General features: G+C 40.5%; 1 protein-coding gene across 1 annotated transcript; it reads right to left on the reverse strand.

Annotated features, from left to right (window-relative positions):
- Positions 1–10,052: 10,052 nt before the first annotated feature.
- LOC139382067 (C2 calcium dependent domain containing 4A) lies at positions 10,053–11,405 on the reverse strand. Its single transcript, XM_071126039.1, has one exon. It carries the CDS (start codon positions 11,403–11,405, stop codon positions 10,053–10,055), a length of 1,353 nt encoding a protein of 450 aa, XP_070982140.1.
- Positions 11,406–17,574: the final 6,169 nt, after the last annotated feature.

Below are 17,574 nucleotides of genomic sequence, written 5' to 3' on the forward strand. Positions count from 1 at the left end.
CTGAGTCTGGGCCCATGGATGGACTTTGGCAACCTTGATTTAGCCTGATTGTATCATAAACAGAGGGCCTACCTCTAACTCATGATAACAGTTATATCAGTGTGATTAAATTATCACCTCTAATACTTTTTTTGTCACTAGCTAAAAATAGTGATTTTGTTTTTATTCACGATTAGGGTTAGGGTTAAATCTGCTTCTGTTACCACTGTACTACTCATGGGCATGGGAGAACAAAGTCCAGCAAGAGAGATTAAGTTGTCGTTACATGATGCTGTGAAAGTCAGTTTAGTACCTCCTAGACCAGGAGTATTCCATCAATATGAAAAATAAATTGAGCCAAAACAGAGAAATGGAGATGGAGCAGCAGCTTCAGCACCCTGTGACAGGGAAGGTTAGGGAGTCACAGAGATAATCAAAACGATTGTTGTGGGTCACATTTTTTAAAATGTAGAAAAACTGACATAGGATGTACCATTATCACTGTACTCAAGGTAAAAATAATCTAATCCTTCTCACTCTCAGATAAATAAACTGTACTGCTATGTTTTATACAGTTAAATGTAATAAATATGATACATTTGTGACATTAACATTAAAAACATTTTTACAAAAATGATTCAATGCAGTGATATGAGATCTGTATATAAAACATTTACATTTTATATTTTTGTCATTTAGCAGATGCTCTTATCCAAAGCAATTTACAGTGAATGCATTCATCTTAAGATAGCTAGGTGAGACAACCACATATCAAATAAAGGATACGAACGTTACATTCCAGCTACACAATGGATATATAGCTTTTTTAATTAAGAAATGCAGGAAGGTACCCATAAGCAATAATTTCTGGTGAAAAATAAACTTCTACATGTATTCCCATGGCAATCCTATGTTAATAAATAACAAAAATAAATAAATGTTAATAAAATGATGTCATTATTATAATCTCTCATCTCACCGCTAAATTTAAACCATCATTTTTATTTGACTTGGATGTACAGTACCAGTCAAAAGTTTGGACACACTTACTCATTCACAGATTTTTCTTTATATTTACTATTTTCAACATTGTAGAATAATAGTGAAGACATCAAAACTATGAAATAACACATATTGAATCACGAAGTAACCAAAAAAGTGTTGAACCAATCAAAATATATTTTATATTTGAGATTCTTCAAAATAGCTACCCTTTGCCTTGAGGACAGCTTTGCAAATCAAATCAAATCAAATCAAATTTATTTATATAGCCCTTCGTACATCAGCTGATATCTCAAAGTGCTGTACAGAAACCCAGCCTAAAACCCCAAACAGCAAGCAATGCAGGTGTAGAAGCACGGTGGCTAGGAAAAACTCCCTAGAAAGGCCAAAACCTAGGAAGAAACCTAGAGAGGATCCAGGCTATGTGGGGTGGCCAGTCCTCTTCTGGCTGTGCCGGGTGGAGATTATAACAAAACATGGTCAAGATGTTCAAATGTTCATAAATGACCAGCATGGTCGAATAATAATAAGGCAAAACAGTTGAAACTGGAGCAGCAGCACAGTCAGGTGGACTGGGGACAGCAAGGAGTCATCATGTCAGGTAGTCCTGGGGCATGGTCCTAGGGCTCAGGTCCTCCGAGAGAGAGAAAGAGAGAAGGAGAGAATTAGAGAACGCACACCTAGATTCACACAGGACACCGAATAGGACAGGAGAAGTACTCCAGATATAACAAACTGACCCTAGCCCCCCGACACATAAACTACTACTGCAGCATAAATACTGGAGGCTGAGACAGGAGGGGTCAGGAGACACTGTGGCCCACTCCGAGGACACCCCCGGACAGGGCCAAACAGGAAGGATATAACCCCACCCACTTTGCCAAAGCACAGCCCCCACACCACTAGAGGGATATCTTCAACCACCAACTTACCATCCTGAGACAAGGCTGAGTATAGCCCACAAAGACCTCCGCCACGGCACAACCCAAGGGGGGGGGGGGGGGGGGGGGGGGGGGGGGGTGGCAACCCAGACAGGATGACCACGTCAGTGACACCCCACTCAGGTGACGCACCCTCTCCAGGGACGGAATGAGAGAGCCCCAGTAAGCCAGTGACTCAGCCCCTGTAATAGGGTTAGAGGCAGAGAATCCCAGTGGAAAGAGGGGAACCGGCCAGGCAGAGACAGCAAGGGCGTTTCCGTTCACCCTCCCACTCCTGGGCCAGACTACACTCAATCATATGACCCACTGAAGAGATGAGTCTTCAGTAGAGACTTAAAGGTTGAGACCGAGTTTGCGTCTCTGGCATGGGTAGGCAGACCGTTCCATAAAAATGGAGCTCTATAGGAGAAAGCCCTGCCTCCAGCTGTTTGCTTAGAAATTCTAGGGACAATTAGGAGGCCTGCGTCTTGTGACCGTAGCGTACGTGTAGGTATGTACGGCAGGACCAAATCAGAGAGATAGGTAGGAGCAAGCCCATGTAATGCTTTGTAGGTTAGCAGTAAAACCTTGAAATCAGCCCTTGCTTTGACAGGAAGCCAGTGTAGAGAGGCTAGCACTGGAGTAATATGATCAAATTTTTTGGTTCTAGTCAGGATTCTAGCAGCCGTATTTAGCACTAACTGAAGTTTATTTAGTGCTTTATCCGGGTAGCCGGAAAGTAGAGCATTGCAGTAGTCTAACCTAGAAGTGACAAAAGCATGGATTAATTTTTCTGCATCATTTTTGGACAGAAAGTTTCTGATTTTTGCAATGTTACGTAGATGGAAAAAAGCTGTCCTTGAAATGGTCTTGATATGTTCTTCAAAAGAGAGATCAGGGTCCAGAGTAACGCCGAGGTCCTTCACAGTTTTATTTGAGACGACTGTACAACCATTAAGATTAATTGTCAGATTCAACAGAAGATCTCTTTGTTTCTTGGGACCTAGAACAAGCATCTCTGTTTGCACACTCTTGGCATTCTCTCGACCAGCTTCAGCTGGAATGCTTTTTCAACAGTATTGAAGGAGTTCCCACATACACGTCTGCTGAGCACTTGTTGGCTGCTTTTACTTCACTCTGCGGTCCGACTCATCCCAAACCATCTCAATTGGGTTGAGGTCTGGTGATTGTGGAGGCAAGGTCATCTGATGTAGCACTTTGAATGTATTAATCTAATGTAATTTATCAGAATTCCAGTAAAGCCTAATTTTACCCTTCCCTAGTGAGATTACAAATTCTTTGAAAGTAAAACTTGGAACCAAAACACATTACGTCACTGCAGTCTGCTTGCAATGTCCAATTCCAAAGTACAGTATATTTCCAAGGAAGTATTATTTATTATACAACGGGTGGGTGTAATCCTGAATGCTGATTGGTTGATTGGTGTCTATTCCGCAAGTACCACTGGCTAGATCTGTGACGTTAAAATGCCTATTTACTCTGTTCCATCTGACTGCGCAATACACTGTCTCATCAGCCCAGCCAGGCATTTTATAAAATTGATCTCCACTATAAAAAGCATCTAGACATTATCTCACATTACTTTGAGACTAACATTTAGTTTTCAACAGCGGAGATTTGTATAAACCTTGACTATCCGACATTTTCAACATTGTTCCAATATTCAAATTCTATCTCCAACTGTCCCATAGTAAGGAACATGTTGGGAGTCGGGACGAGACATGCAGGCAGGTAGCGTTTCTCAGCCAGTCAAAATCCTGAATCAGCCTACATAATTTGTATGGATATATACAAAGAAATGTAAATTGAAAAAAGGTCAAGTGAAATGAAGTGCAGCTAGTTTGCGGTCTTTCCAGCCTCAGTTTGAAGTGATTGTGTTAGCTGACTAGATCCTCTAAAGAACAGTGTCCGGACGAGTGAGCACATTTTCTATGTCAGACAAAATCATGCCTCATTAGCTCCTTTTATGGATGTGTCCAAATAAATGTCACTAGAAAACAGTTTAAACAAATGCAAATGCAGCCACTATGTTGCTATTCTGGCGTGACTGTAAGTTACCCGTAGTTGGCTAGCTAGCAAGCAAGGGAAAATAATGTTGCCAGCCAGTATGGCAATGAAACATTTAGAAGAAACGACTGACACAGAACAAAAAGACTGAACGACTGTGTCGCGTCTCTGGCAAACTAACTGATAGAATGAATGACCACCCGGCTTGGGTAGCATCCCTAGATTTGTGTTGGGACCATTATCTTGTGGAAGGATTAATAAGTATGAATAAATTAATCAAGATAATGTTTTTAATGCAAATATGTCAATTATTATTTTAATATGTTGATAACCTGCTGTATAAAAGTGATAATGCCCTCAAATCTGTTGTTTGAAGGACTTAATCTCGGATCTCATCTCTAACAACACCCATGCTAATATATCCTCCAAACACTGACTTCTCTGGCATTATCATTTAAGTGGAATATATTTTGGCAAGATTAACAAAGTCTGATCAAACAGCATTTACGATAAGAAAGTAACACAGTATGGCTCTTTGTCTTCAAAGTCTTACAACAAGAGGTGAGGCTCTAAAATAGACATGTGAGATAAGGAAGAGGAAGGAACTAGCGTGTGATTTCTGGCATGAAAACAATCTTCCATATCACTAAAAATAAGTAACCATAAATAGAGTTGGTCCTACACTTGCCCTGGAAATGTACTGTAAAGGTCCAATGAAAGAACACCAAGTTCTTGATGAAAAGATAAGAATATCCTTACTACTTAACTTACTACAGTACATACAGTAACAGTGTTTATAAAAAGTAGGCCTACTTCTGAGGATAGTTACATATGAATTATGTGGAGTTGTTGAAGGAATTCTAAATTCCTCTGTTTTAATTCCCAATCAAAATTAAACACTCTGTCAATGCATTCGAAGGGTTTGTAAGACCCTATATTTTATAAGAATGGACAGAGCCCCGGTCTTAAAAGTCAGGTAACAGTCTTTAATTCGAAGAGTACTGGGTACATACACATTTTACCACAGGTTATAAACTGAAAATGACGTCAGCGTTTTCTAAATGTTCCGTCTCTTCTTGACACTGGTAGAAAGGCCCTATAGTTCAAGCCTTCCCTCCTCGCCTAAAGCCAAGGTCAGTCAGTGTAGATAAGCATTCTAGACAGTCTGGAGATAGTCCGTCCCTGCCATCTGGAGATAGTTCATTCATTTGTACAAAGGAACAGACCATCATTGTTCCAACTTTTGCCCACGTTCACACACCTCCGTTCCAGTACCAAGGCTGTGTTCTCAAGCCTTCCCACATCCGTCTCCCTACCAATTTAATATAATTTACGAGTCAAGGTTTTCTTGTGTAGATAAGCATTCTAGCCAGTCTGATTCATTTGTACCAATGAACAGACTGTCATTGTTACTAAACTCTTGACCACATTCACTTCAGTACTGGGATCAGATAAGAAAATTCATACATATACAGTAATATTTAGTATTTTGATTAGTACATATACAGTACCATAATTGTATTCTGATTAGTACATCCTGATTGAAATGTATACATAATTAGTCATTATAGACAAAAATTCCCTTAACAAGAGTGCATTCGGAAAGTATTCAGACCCCCCGACTTTTTCCACATTTTATTACTTTACAGCCTTATTCTAAGATTGATTAAATAATTGTTTTCCCTCATCAATCTACACACAATACACCATAATGACAAAGAAAAGACAGATCTTTAGACATTTTTGCAAAATTATGAAAAAATTAAAACGTAAATATCTTATTTACATAAGTATTCAGACCCTTTGCTTTGAGACTCGAAATTGAGCTCAGGTCCATCCTGTTTCCATTGATCACCCTTGAGATGTTTCTACAAGTTGATTGGAGTCCACCTGTGTTAAATTCAATTGATTGGACATGATTTGAAAAGGCACACACCTGTCTACAGTGCCTTCGGGAAAATATTCAGACCCATTTACTTTTCCACATTTTGTTACATTACAGCCTTGTTAAAAAATGTATTAAATAAAACAGTAGACCGGCAAAAACCTGTCTATATACAGTTGACAGTGCATGTTAGTGCAAAAACCAAGGCATGAGGTCAAAGGAATTGTCCGTAGAGCTCCAAGACAGGATTGTGTTGAGGCACAGATCTGGGGAAGGGTAGCAAAACATTTCTGCAGCATTGAAGGTCCCCAATAACACAGTTGCCTCCATCATTCTTAAATGGAAGAGGTTTGAAACCACCAAGACTCTTCCTAGTGCTGGCCGCCCGGCCAAACTGAGCAATGGGGAGATGGGCCTTGGTCAGGGAGGTGACCAAGAACACGATGGTCACTCTGACGGAGTGCTAGAGTTCCTCTGTGGAGATGGGAGAACCTGCCAGAAGGACAACCATCTCTACAGCACTCCACCAATTAGGCCTTTATTGTAGAGTGGCCAGATGGAAGCCACTACTCAGGAAAAGGCACATTACAAGCCGCTTGGAATTTGCCAAAACACACCTAAAGGACTCTCAGACAATTAGAATCAAGATTCTCTGGTCTTATGAAACCAAGATTGAACTCTTTTGACTGAATGCCAAGCGTCACGTCTGGAGGAAACCTGGCACCATCCCTATGGTGAATTATGGTGGTGGCAGCATCATGCTGTGGGGATGTTTTTCAGCGGCAGGGACTGGGAGATTAGTCAGGATCGAGGGAAAGATTAACGGAGAAAAGTACAGAGAGATCCTTCATGAAAAACTGCTACAACGCGCTCAGGACCTCAGACTGGGGTGACGGTTCACCTTCCAAAAGAACAGCGACCCTAAGCACACAGCCAAGACAACACAGAAGTGGCTTCGGGACAAATGTGATATTTCCATTCGTTTTTTTGTACATTTGCTATAATTTCTTAAAACCTGTTTTGCTTAGTCACTATCGGATATTGTGTGTAGATGGATGAGAGAAAAAATTATTATATCCATTTTAGAATAAGGCTGTAAACAAAACAAAAATGGAAAAAGTAAATGGGTCTGAATACTTTCCGAATGCACTGTACCTCGTGATACCCGAGTCTGTCCCATTTGAGTGAAGCAGGTCAAACATGATGTCAAATAACTAAATATAGATGTAGGAATATCCCGTGGAGACATTATTACATGGTGGTATTGAGTCCCACTACCTCACCCTCATCTGTGTTCACTAAAGTATCAGGTTAACACAGGAAAGGAATACATTGACGTGGAATATCCATAAACAACAATCACATATGCCAGCTTTAGAAAATGTACCTTTTCTTAATGGCATATGCAGTGATATTTTTGGAACATCTAATCAGCTGTGACCTAAAGCAAACAGTAAACCATTACCCTTTATTCTTTCAAACATATTGATGTTTATTCTTATACTCCAATTGTTCTGTCCATCTACTAATCTGTTAGTGTCATGGTAGAATCTAGGTTTGTTTGCTGTGTCTATTGATCGAGATACACAATGTTTTTTTGTGACAATGGATTATAGACAGTGTAATTACAACAGAGGGGTTGCTAAGCAGCTTTGGTACAACTCCCAAACCCAGACCACTGTTCACTATGACACCACCCTCTTGTTGGTGGAGAGAATTTTGCAGATTTGAAGCTTATTTCCTGCAATTCTATACATTTTGTCATTGGGTGCAAAGAAAATATTGCAGTTTTAAAGCAAGTTTTCTTGCAATTCTATACATTTTGCCATGTCTAATGGGCATTCATGTGATATTTGAGTGACAAAAAAATTACAAGTTGATCTGGATGTTTCTGACAAGTTATAAATTGCTCTCAATGACTTAAGTGATGATGCACTACCTACTTTTGAAATTGCACCTTGAGCATTCTACTATTACAACTTTCAAGAGTTTAAAAATATAAGCCTATCATTGGATGGCCAGCTGAGTCAACAGTCGATACAAAGCTATCCATCATTATCTGTCCCTACACAGGGTCTAGAGACAAAGCCAGCCCCCACGAGTATTGTTAAAATGTAGGTTGGATGTGGGATTGGGTGGGTGTATGCGTCAGAAATTGAGGCTTCCTTATGAAAAAGCCCATGTACTAAAAGGCTACAAGGACACAATCGCGCAGTGCTATCTGAACAATTACAAGGACAGGGAGTGCAGGTCTTTGTGGCAAGCTTCAATCTGCAATGTAAATTATGGTGATTCATTATTTTTTTCTGTGGGCACTGAAAGCACTATTGAAGCCTTCACATTAGGTTGATTATTCATCCTTTGTCAATGAAAACATTTGTGAATCTGCCTTTAGTCCTGTTATACACCTGGAGCAGGGCATGACTATAATATTTTCGGTTGCTTCAATGTCATTTTTAGATGTAAATGTTGCTTAATTATTCTACAATTATTCTATCACCTATTGCTAATCGCATATTATCACAGAGTTCCCAGGCTCTGAGAAAAGCCCAGCAGTTATATCTAGTGACGGAGGATGGTTTTAAGGCTGGGTCTTAACTGATGAAAACTGCAGGATGTGCCTCCCTCCCCGAGGTTTACTTTATTCAGCGATTCCGAGCACTCTTCCGGAGGGTACACATCGACTTATACTGTATGCAGAAAAATCACAGTATGTTTTATACTGTTACTGTAAGTAGGAAAACCATAGTATGTTGTATACTGCATGCAAGAAAACCACAGTATGTTGTATACTGTTACTGTATGCAGGAAAACCCCAGTATGTTTTATACTGTTACTGTATGCAGGAAAGTCCAGTATGTTGTATACTGCTACTGCATGCAGGAAAATCACAGTACGTTGTATACTGTTATGGTATGCAGGAAAATAACAGTATGTTTATTTTATGCAGAAATACCACAGTATGTTCTATACTTTATCCAGGAAAATCACAGTATACAGTACAAGCAATCTGGCCTGCGAGATTGAGAGCTGGATACGAGCTCCTGTCCCTAAGCTGAGGTATAATATATGCCATTTACCAGAGACTTTTATCCAAAGGGTTTCAGTAAAATGGGTATACATTTCCATATGGGTGGCCCCAGAGAGGATCGAACCCACGATAATGAGTGAAATAACCTTGGGAAGCAGAAAGAGAGCATAGGGTAGTAAACACTAAGCGTCATTCCAGATGTTCCCACTGTATGAATACCCAGATGGTAGAGGACTGTTGTAGTGGTACTAATTAAGGGGCACATGGTAATGGCATGTGCTTTAGTACAGTGCAACTTGAGATCAAAGTCTTTGTGCCCTGGACATTTACATACTGTATCTACCAAGTTGTGTTATCCCAGAATACACAATTTGTACCAAAAAAGGGGGCAGCATCTCAACTAAAAGATGGGTGGTATTTTCAGTTTTTCATTTTCAAACGCCTTTCACAAACTAACACTCACTTTACTTTTTTTTTCTTACTAGCTCTGACTTTGCTGAAATCTACTTTACTGAGGAAAAATGTATTTGACTGTGATATGTGATTGTCCCAATACACAAACTGTAAGTCGCTCTGAATAAAAGTGTCTGCTAAATGTCTAAAATGTAAATGTAAATGTTTAACTCATAGCTTTCTGATAAATTGGGTTTTTAGAAGGTCATTGCGAACTGGTCATTAGCACCGTGTGAAATTCAGCCCGTTTCTGGTCACCACTGATATACTGATTCCTGCAAAGGTCATTAGGAAATGACAGGCATAAAGGAAATAAGAGAAGGCAAGACTCTCACATCGGCACATGAGACGGGCCTGTTTTACAACTTCCCCTGCTGAGAAAGAGGTACATTGGGAGGGTGGCCTAAGTCTAGACAAAAATAGATAGTCATCCAGAGATGTAATTTTTCTGAATGATGGATAGTAAGAGGAATCTAGAGTGATTATTGCCAGTATGCAAAAAATATATAGGCCTACAACATGTTGGCTGTGTACAATGTGATATCTCGTATAAGGAAGACCTTTCAGTCTTCTGTCACCATATTAAAACATTAATGCTTGCAACAGATGTACTCCATGGCTGCCCTTTTAGATACAAAAGATAAGGAAACAGATCTTTTTAATAAAGGATTTATTAGATACAGTATAAAATCTCTGCTCACAGTATAAAAGCGATAATAAATACAATTTAAATAAATAAGACAAATGATTTAAGTTATAAAGTGATAATGCTTGTGAGCGGAAGTTCAACGTCCCCCAGAATGTAGTCTCTTTTCATAGTGGACATTTTATTGACAATTTTAAATCTCAGAGAGCGTTGGCAGAGGTCCTCCTCTGAGATGGCATCAAAGAAGAAGTCCTCATTGAAGATAGGGTTACGACTCTTCCTGATGACTGTGCTACGCTGCTTCTGGACCTTTCCAGGCACCAGGGAAAGGCTGACACTGCAGTTGATACTCTTGGGGTCCACCGAGTGAGTGTATAGTCCCTCAGCACTGATGAGCCGCACCCGCAGCCTCTGGTTATCAGGACAGTACTCTGCAGAGAGGCGCAGGGTACCGTCCTTCCCTATAGGAACCATGCTCTCCCTCATCACCCTTTCCCTGTGCAGAACCAAGTCTATGGGGAAGATGGTAGGAGGAGCCAGACCGAAGCTTGGTGGAAGGCCTTCTACCAGCCCATCTGACGCCCTCCTCATGAAATTGGGACTATTGTCTGTGGAGCTGCCCTCGTCTGTTGACAGGGAGTTGTTTCTGGACACCACAGTCTTCCTGATGTTTTTGGAAAGAAGCCTTTCATGACTCAGTGTTTTGAAGAGGGAAGACTTCGGTGGGGACCTGCTCAGCATTGGGGAGCTGAAAGGGGAGGACTCAGCTGAGGAGGTTGTGTCACTGTCCAGTGTGCCCTGTCTGTTGAGTGTATAACCTCTGGGTGAGAGTCTGGATGTCAGGGTGTGAAGACTGAAGGAGGAAGGGGAGGAGGATGGGGAGGTAGAGGGGGAGACTCTGGAGCAAGTGTTGGACCTGCTCCTGGGGAGCAGCAGCGGTATGCCACAGGAGCCAGGGTCGTTGTGGAACAGGGACTCCTTCCTCCTGGTGTGGGGGCTCTCCAGCAGGGTACAGAAACCATAGCAAGTCTGGGCTTTGGCCATGTGGGGCAAGGAGAGTGCTGCCTGGCTTTGAGGGTCTGCGTTGGTGGTCTCCTCATCACTACAGTCATAAGGGCTCTCGTCCACATTCTCTACCTGGATGATGTGTGGGCTGATAAGCTTTCGTGTTGGGGCCTCCCTCTTAGGGCTCCCCCTCTCAGATTCACACAGGGACACTCTGATGATGGGGGCCTGGCGGCTCTGCTCTGTACCTTTCGGCTCCTGGAAGGATGGGATCTTAGGAGGGATGCAAAACTCTGGGATAGTGTCTGGGGTGATAATATTAGGACACAGGGAAAGTCTCTTGTGTTTCTCAGCTTTCTCTCCAAACATATCTCCGATCCTGAAGCTGTATTCCGTTGAGGGGAGAGGCAGGTTGGTTCTCTCCACGGACACACGGATCTTCTCCACCACCCACATGAGTTCTCTGATAGGGCTTGGTAACTGGAACAGTAAAAGGAAATCCTCATTAGACAACACAAATGGAAACAAATCACAGCCAATCAAAAAGCCTGTTTTCAAAAACTAGTTAAATACTAGTTTTTCTTCACAAATTAAAAAATAATTCAACTTTGTATTGAAAACATTGAGAAAAGGTAAATTATTTTCAAGTCATGATTATGATGTGATGCCTACCTGGTGTAAATGAGATGTCAGTAAATCCAACACTGTGTCCTTACAGACCGGCTTGTGAGATGGATAACGATGGTAGTAGTAAAAGTATCTAAGTAGCAGGCTCAGAATCTCTCTTGTTAAGACCAGCTCCTCTGTAAGCGACTGACTGAAAGAGCTGCCAGGCTGTTTAAATATGACCTGGTGGTGGGGAGGAGACCAGGACGACTTCCACACACCCTTCAGTCCTCTGACAGGAACCTCCCCTTGGCCACCCGTTCCCATGGAGACACCCAAGCCACAACACAACGCTCCGTGCCCACAGCAGGGGGAAAGGTCAGCCAGATAAGCCAACTGAACTACTTTGAAAATGGACATATGTATCTGACCGAAGGAAAACATGTTCATTGGTTTGTTTGATTTTCCATTTATGCAGATGAGAGGGGGACGTAACCTTGGGTTGTTTACTCAAATAAAGTGAAATGATAAGATTATGGCTGAGGCCTGTTGGTGACCCTAGGTTGGCAGTACTTGAAATGCTGCGACAACATTGGCTTCTGATGAATAGATCTCTAAATCAACCAATGAACTGTGACCAACTGTTAAAAATAGCTTAAGTGTAAGGATGTTGCAAAGACACACTGAAATCGCAATATTTTCCATTATCTTTTAGGGATTTTGAATGCAATGCACTTGAATAGTAGTATAAATTCACATCACTTGAATACTTAATAGCTGTCTATACGTATGTTCTATGCTGGTACCCACTCTACTGTTGTCTATGTATAATGACTGATATTGACAAGAGGATTACAACCAGACTAGTTGAGCAACTTTAAAACACAATGCTGCTTTGAAGACAAAACAGAGCACGTTCTCACATTATTTTAGACACCTTGAAATGAAAACACAAGTATCTTCTACACTCCACACAAAACAACCTGTCTTAATCCATGCCAACGATACCCTCTTGTGGTGGGAGAACGATCAGCTTTTCTATAAAAAAAACTATTATATTTTGGACAGTGAAAAAAGAGGAGTGCCAGTGGAGCAGAGGCATGGACACTTCTAATACTTTACCCATAGATCACGGATAAATCAGGAAATATCTGGAGTTCATTGTCACATCAGTATCATTTCCTTCAACAACTCAATCCAAACAAAAATCATGTCACACCTCACAGTAAAAGTCATGGTGTTCAGTTCATGAGTCATATGGTAAATTGACATTGTGTAGGTTGATTAACGTACAGTATAAAGCTACAGTACCACTTGGATGTTCTGTTTGACATTCCTTTGGGTTTCATTTAGAAAAAGCTCAGTAATGGCCAAAGTTCAAGTTGAACATCTTAGTAACCCTGTGCAACCACACAATTGGACAGATGGTGATATCATACATAATGTTATCTCAAGAGAAAACATTGAAAGAGTGGAAGTTCTCAGAAATGTTGTTTTTAATGGATCAAACTAATGGTTATTTCACCAGCACATTTGACACAGATTTCAGATAGTGGTGGAAAAAAAAGAGAGAGTTGATCAAATGAAGTCAACATCCCATATGATCTGTTCAGATTTGCTTCTGAGTTTATAAGCCTTCCAAAGTCTCATCCTATTTGATTTTCTTCCGGTGAACTGAGGTTAAGGAGGGGTTTTTGACACAGAAACTGAAGTGCGTGACCAGTTGTCTTATTTGCTTAACCAAATGTATGTGACCCTTGCCCTCATGAGCTGGATGTGGCATCAATTATCATCCAGTGCTGCCATGTAATGAGGTACATGTGTTTAAGGTTCACCTCAAAACATATGCCATCCACTTCAAACAGGAGGTCACATTTCAGTAGGATGATGTATTCCCCCTTCACTGGGAAGATCTCAATTGCATAATCCTTGCATCAAATCCTTGCATCCTCTCTCCTCCAATTGGTTTTGAGATGGAGGCGAGTAGAGGAGAGAGGACATGAGGAGGATGCAATTGAGATCATCCCAGAGTGTGCAGCAGGCTGTCAGTCACCAGGTGGTGTATGTGTTAATTCATTGCAGTCAACAGAGGGCAGCATATAGGTATGTAGAAATCATACATTTGCCTTGGATTTGACTGACCAAATTGAGAACCTGGCTGTTATGCCTTCTATTACCCAGTTTCAAATAGACTCCAAGCCGGTTGTAATTCCAAACTTCCAATACACTAGTAAACCTAACATAAGGACTGTAGATCTGAAGTCATGTGGTCACTGATGGACTTACCATTAGGCAGAAAAGGCAATTACCTCAGGCCTCACATCATTAAGGGGCCTCGTGAGCTGGACATAATACAAATAATAGAATAAAAAATTATAATAGTTTAACCACTTGAGGCCCCCCCATGCTCCGCATGAGGCATAATAAATAAATAAATCCCCATCAACATCCGTCTGTTTAAGCTAGAGATTTCTGCTAGAGATATCTGTCGGCCTTCCGCATCTGCTGTGGAAAGTGTCTAAGCTACAGCAGTGTTTGTCAAACCAGGAGACATCTCAAAAAAATTGATCTTCTCACGAAGACGCCCATAGCGTGTATACGGTTTGGAAAGACGAGTCTCTCACGAACACGATGATGTTCTCCGTTTTGATCTACGACTCCCAAAAGTGTCACAGGACTGGACTGAATGTAACCCAATACCGGGCCAAAAATGTTATGGAAGTAAATAGGGAATTTTCACGTAAAGGTATATGGTTAATTCCTCTGTAAAAATTACATATTTATTCTCCTGAGCTGTCTTATATATCTCTCAGATATAGGACAGACACTTCAAAATCTACTTCCTTTTGATTACATTTTTGACTTTGTTTTTCCATGAATCTGTTATTCAATGCATTTCAATAGGCTAATATAGCAGTAAGGCTACATAAAATAAAATAAAAATTACCTAAAATTCCAAATCAAATAGCTAAATGATCCTTGGTATGACCATCCTAAAGCAATTCCATATGTTAGCTTAGTAGAAACCCAGCCCCGGGCTCAAACTCTAGGGCAGTGGTATTCAAAGTCGGGGTCGAGACCCCTAGTGGAATCGTGGGGGAATAGCAGTGGGATCGTCAAAATTAAGAGTACTATTGTTTGGGACAATATACGTTTTGAGAAAGATAATGAGAAAATTTCAATTTTATTGACTAGATGTCTTTATTGGTTTCTTTTCATTTTGATAAGAGATTAAAATGTAATGAAAGGTTAGTTGTTGATGTAATAATCAAAATGTACAGATTTGAAGGTTGTGTCATTAGATTTATGTTGGGGTGGGGTCGCGAGAAATTCTTAGGTAAAAAATGGGGTTCCCAGAAACTCTGGTGAAAAAAATGGGGCCCACGCTGAAAGACTTTGAATACCACTGCTCTATGGGCCAGAGAGCATCAGATACACGGGCTACATATAGTAAGCGTGAGGGGCGTTGTTTCGGATGCTGGAATTATTTTGGAAGTACTGATTCTTTTTGAAGTGATTTGTTTGACACTCAGATGAAAACATAATAACTGGTTGTGTTCATGGCACATTAAAAGGGAATACATTAAACAGTTAAATGACATGTCTTTAATATAAAACCCATATAAAAGGTGGTCGCTTACTTTCTTTGCTTCTCTGTAATGTATTCCTCACAGCCCAGAGCTACAGCTACCTCCTGTGGAGGAAGCAACATGAGTTCAGAGGTGGAAAAGAACATCTTCAAATACAGCTGAATATCCTTTTCATGTTTTAAAGTGTCTATGATAAGTGGTAGGCCAATGCTAAGCCAACTTGCAGTTGGACAGTTTTTACTTCAGATGTAGGATCGTAATTTGAGCCAGTTTGCTACAGCTGGAAAATAATCCTGCAGCATCTGCTGCAAAAGGAAATGTGAATTATTATTAATGGACATTATTTGGTGGGGTTGCTACATTTTTAATTAGTTCAATTCAAGTCTGACATTTTAAAGTGGAAATTACAAACTTTTTAAACCTTGAATATACTACAAATTTGCATTTCTTACTGTGCAGGAAAATTCTCTGCAACAAAATAGTGATCTAATTAAGATCCTACATCTGTAGGCTACACAAGTGGACTAGGGATTGTGTAATCCATCACTGCCACTTGAGTGCGCAGCATTTCCAAATGTGCTAATCCTCCTCCAATAATCCCACTACTGTTTTTGTTTTACTTCCTCAATAGATGGCTCATCTGTTAATTTCCTCTTCACTTCTCTTCCCTGTAGTTCCTTATACTGTCCCTATCTTCCTTGGCTCTGTTCTCTGCTCTCTCTAGGTCTCCATTCAATTCTGAATGTAACTAAATGTAATCAAAATTATAATCTACGTTAGCCCCAAAAGTAAGTATTTATCATGAGAAGGCCATAAACAATAACTAGAATGCTGCATACTCCAATAAAGGTTGACATCTCACCTTTCTGGTAAAATAGTTATAAATTGCTGAAGTGTAGTCACTTTTGAGGACACAAGCTCAAGTACACAGTACAAATATGATTAAAAAAAGTTTTTCCTGTTCAACAAAACTGTATGAATAAGGCTTGAAATGACTGATATTTTTTCTAAATATAGTATAATCAATTTGTAAAATGACTAACTATAAGATTTCACCTTCCTCATAACTGTAAAACACATATTTGTATATTTAGTTTTAGAGAAAATGTGCATATTTTCTAAAGTTCTCTCTTCATGAAAATGTGTGCCCCCATCGCTGTGAACAATTAATTGGTATATACAGCCTGAAACTAATGACTGCAAAATCTTCTAAATGTTCCTTATAAGCCAGAATGTTGAATAACATTTCATTTTAACTTATTCTACCGGTTGTCTGTGCGGTTTGTCCTTGAGACAAAATATCCACAGGAAAGTATTGTTTACCAGACTTTTTCTCTGATCCACCTCTACGCAGATGACGCCATTCTGTTTACTTCTGGCCCTTCTTTGGACACTGTGTTAACTAACCTCCAGACAAGCTTCAATGCCATACAACTCTCCTTCCGTGGCCTCCAACTGCTCTTAAATGCAAGTAAAACTAAATACATGCTCTTCAACCGATCGCTGCTCGCACCTGCCCGTCCGCCTAGCATCACTACTCTGAACGGTTCTGACTTAGAATATGTGGACAACTACAAATACCTAGGTGTCTGGTTAGACTGGAAACTCTCCTTCCAGACTCATATTAAGCATCTCCAATCCAAAATTGAATCTAGAATTGGCTTCCTATTTCACAACAAAGCATCCTTCACTCATGCTGCCAAATTTACCCTCGTAAAACTGAATATCCTACCGATCCTTGAATTCGGCAATGTCATTGACAAAATAGCCTCCCACACTACTCAGGAAATTGGATGCTGTCTATCACAGTGCCATCCATTTTGTCACCAAAGCCCCATATACTACCCACCACTACGACCTGTTTGCTCTCGTTGGCTGGCCCTCGCTTCCTATTCGTCGCCAAACCCACTGGCTCCAGGTCATCTATAAGTCCTTGCTAGGTAAAGTCCCGCCTTATCTCAGCTCACTGGTCACCATAGCAGCACCCACCCGTAGCACACGCTCCAGCAGGTATATTTCAATGGTTACCCCCAAAGCCAATTCCTCCTTTGGCTGCCTTTCCTTCCAGTTCTCTGCTGCCAATGACTGGAACAAATTGCAAAAATCACTGAAGCTGGAGACCCATATCTCCCTCACTATCTTTAAGTATCAGCTATCAGAGCAGCTTACAGATCATTGCACCTGTACATAGCCCCCTGTAAATAGCCCATCCAACAACCTCATCCCCATATTGTTATTTATTTTATTTACATATTATTATTATTTTCTCCTTTGCACCCCAGTATCTCTACTTGTACATTCATCTTCTGCACATCTGTCACTACAGTGTTTATTTGTGAAATTGTAATTATTTTGCAAACACGGCCTATTTATTGCCCTAATCTTACTTCATTTGCACACACTGTATATATACTTTTCTATTGTGTTAT

The sequence above is a fragment of the Oncorhynchus clarkii genome, chromosome 2 (genome assembly GCF_045791955.1).
Source record: "Oncorhynchus clarkii lewisi isolate Uvic-CL-2024 chromosome 2, UVic_Ocla_1.0, whole genome shotgun sequence".
Lineage (NCBI taxonomy): Eukaryota > Metazoa > Chordata > Actinopteri > Salmoniformes > Salmonidae > Oncorhynchus > Oncorhynchus clarkii.

Coding starts and splice junctions, on each gene's coding strand:
- LOC139382067 (XM_071126039.1), bottom strand. CDS start 11,405: ATGTGGGTGGTGGAGAAGATCCGTGTGTCCGTGGAGAGAACCAACCTG.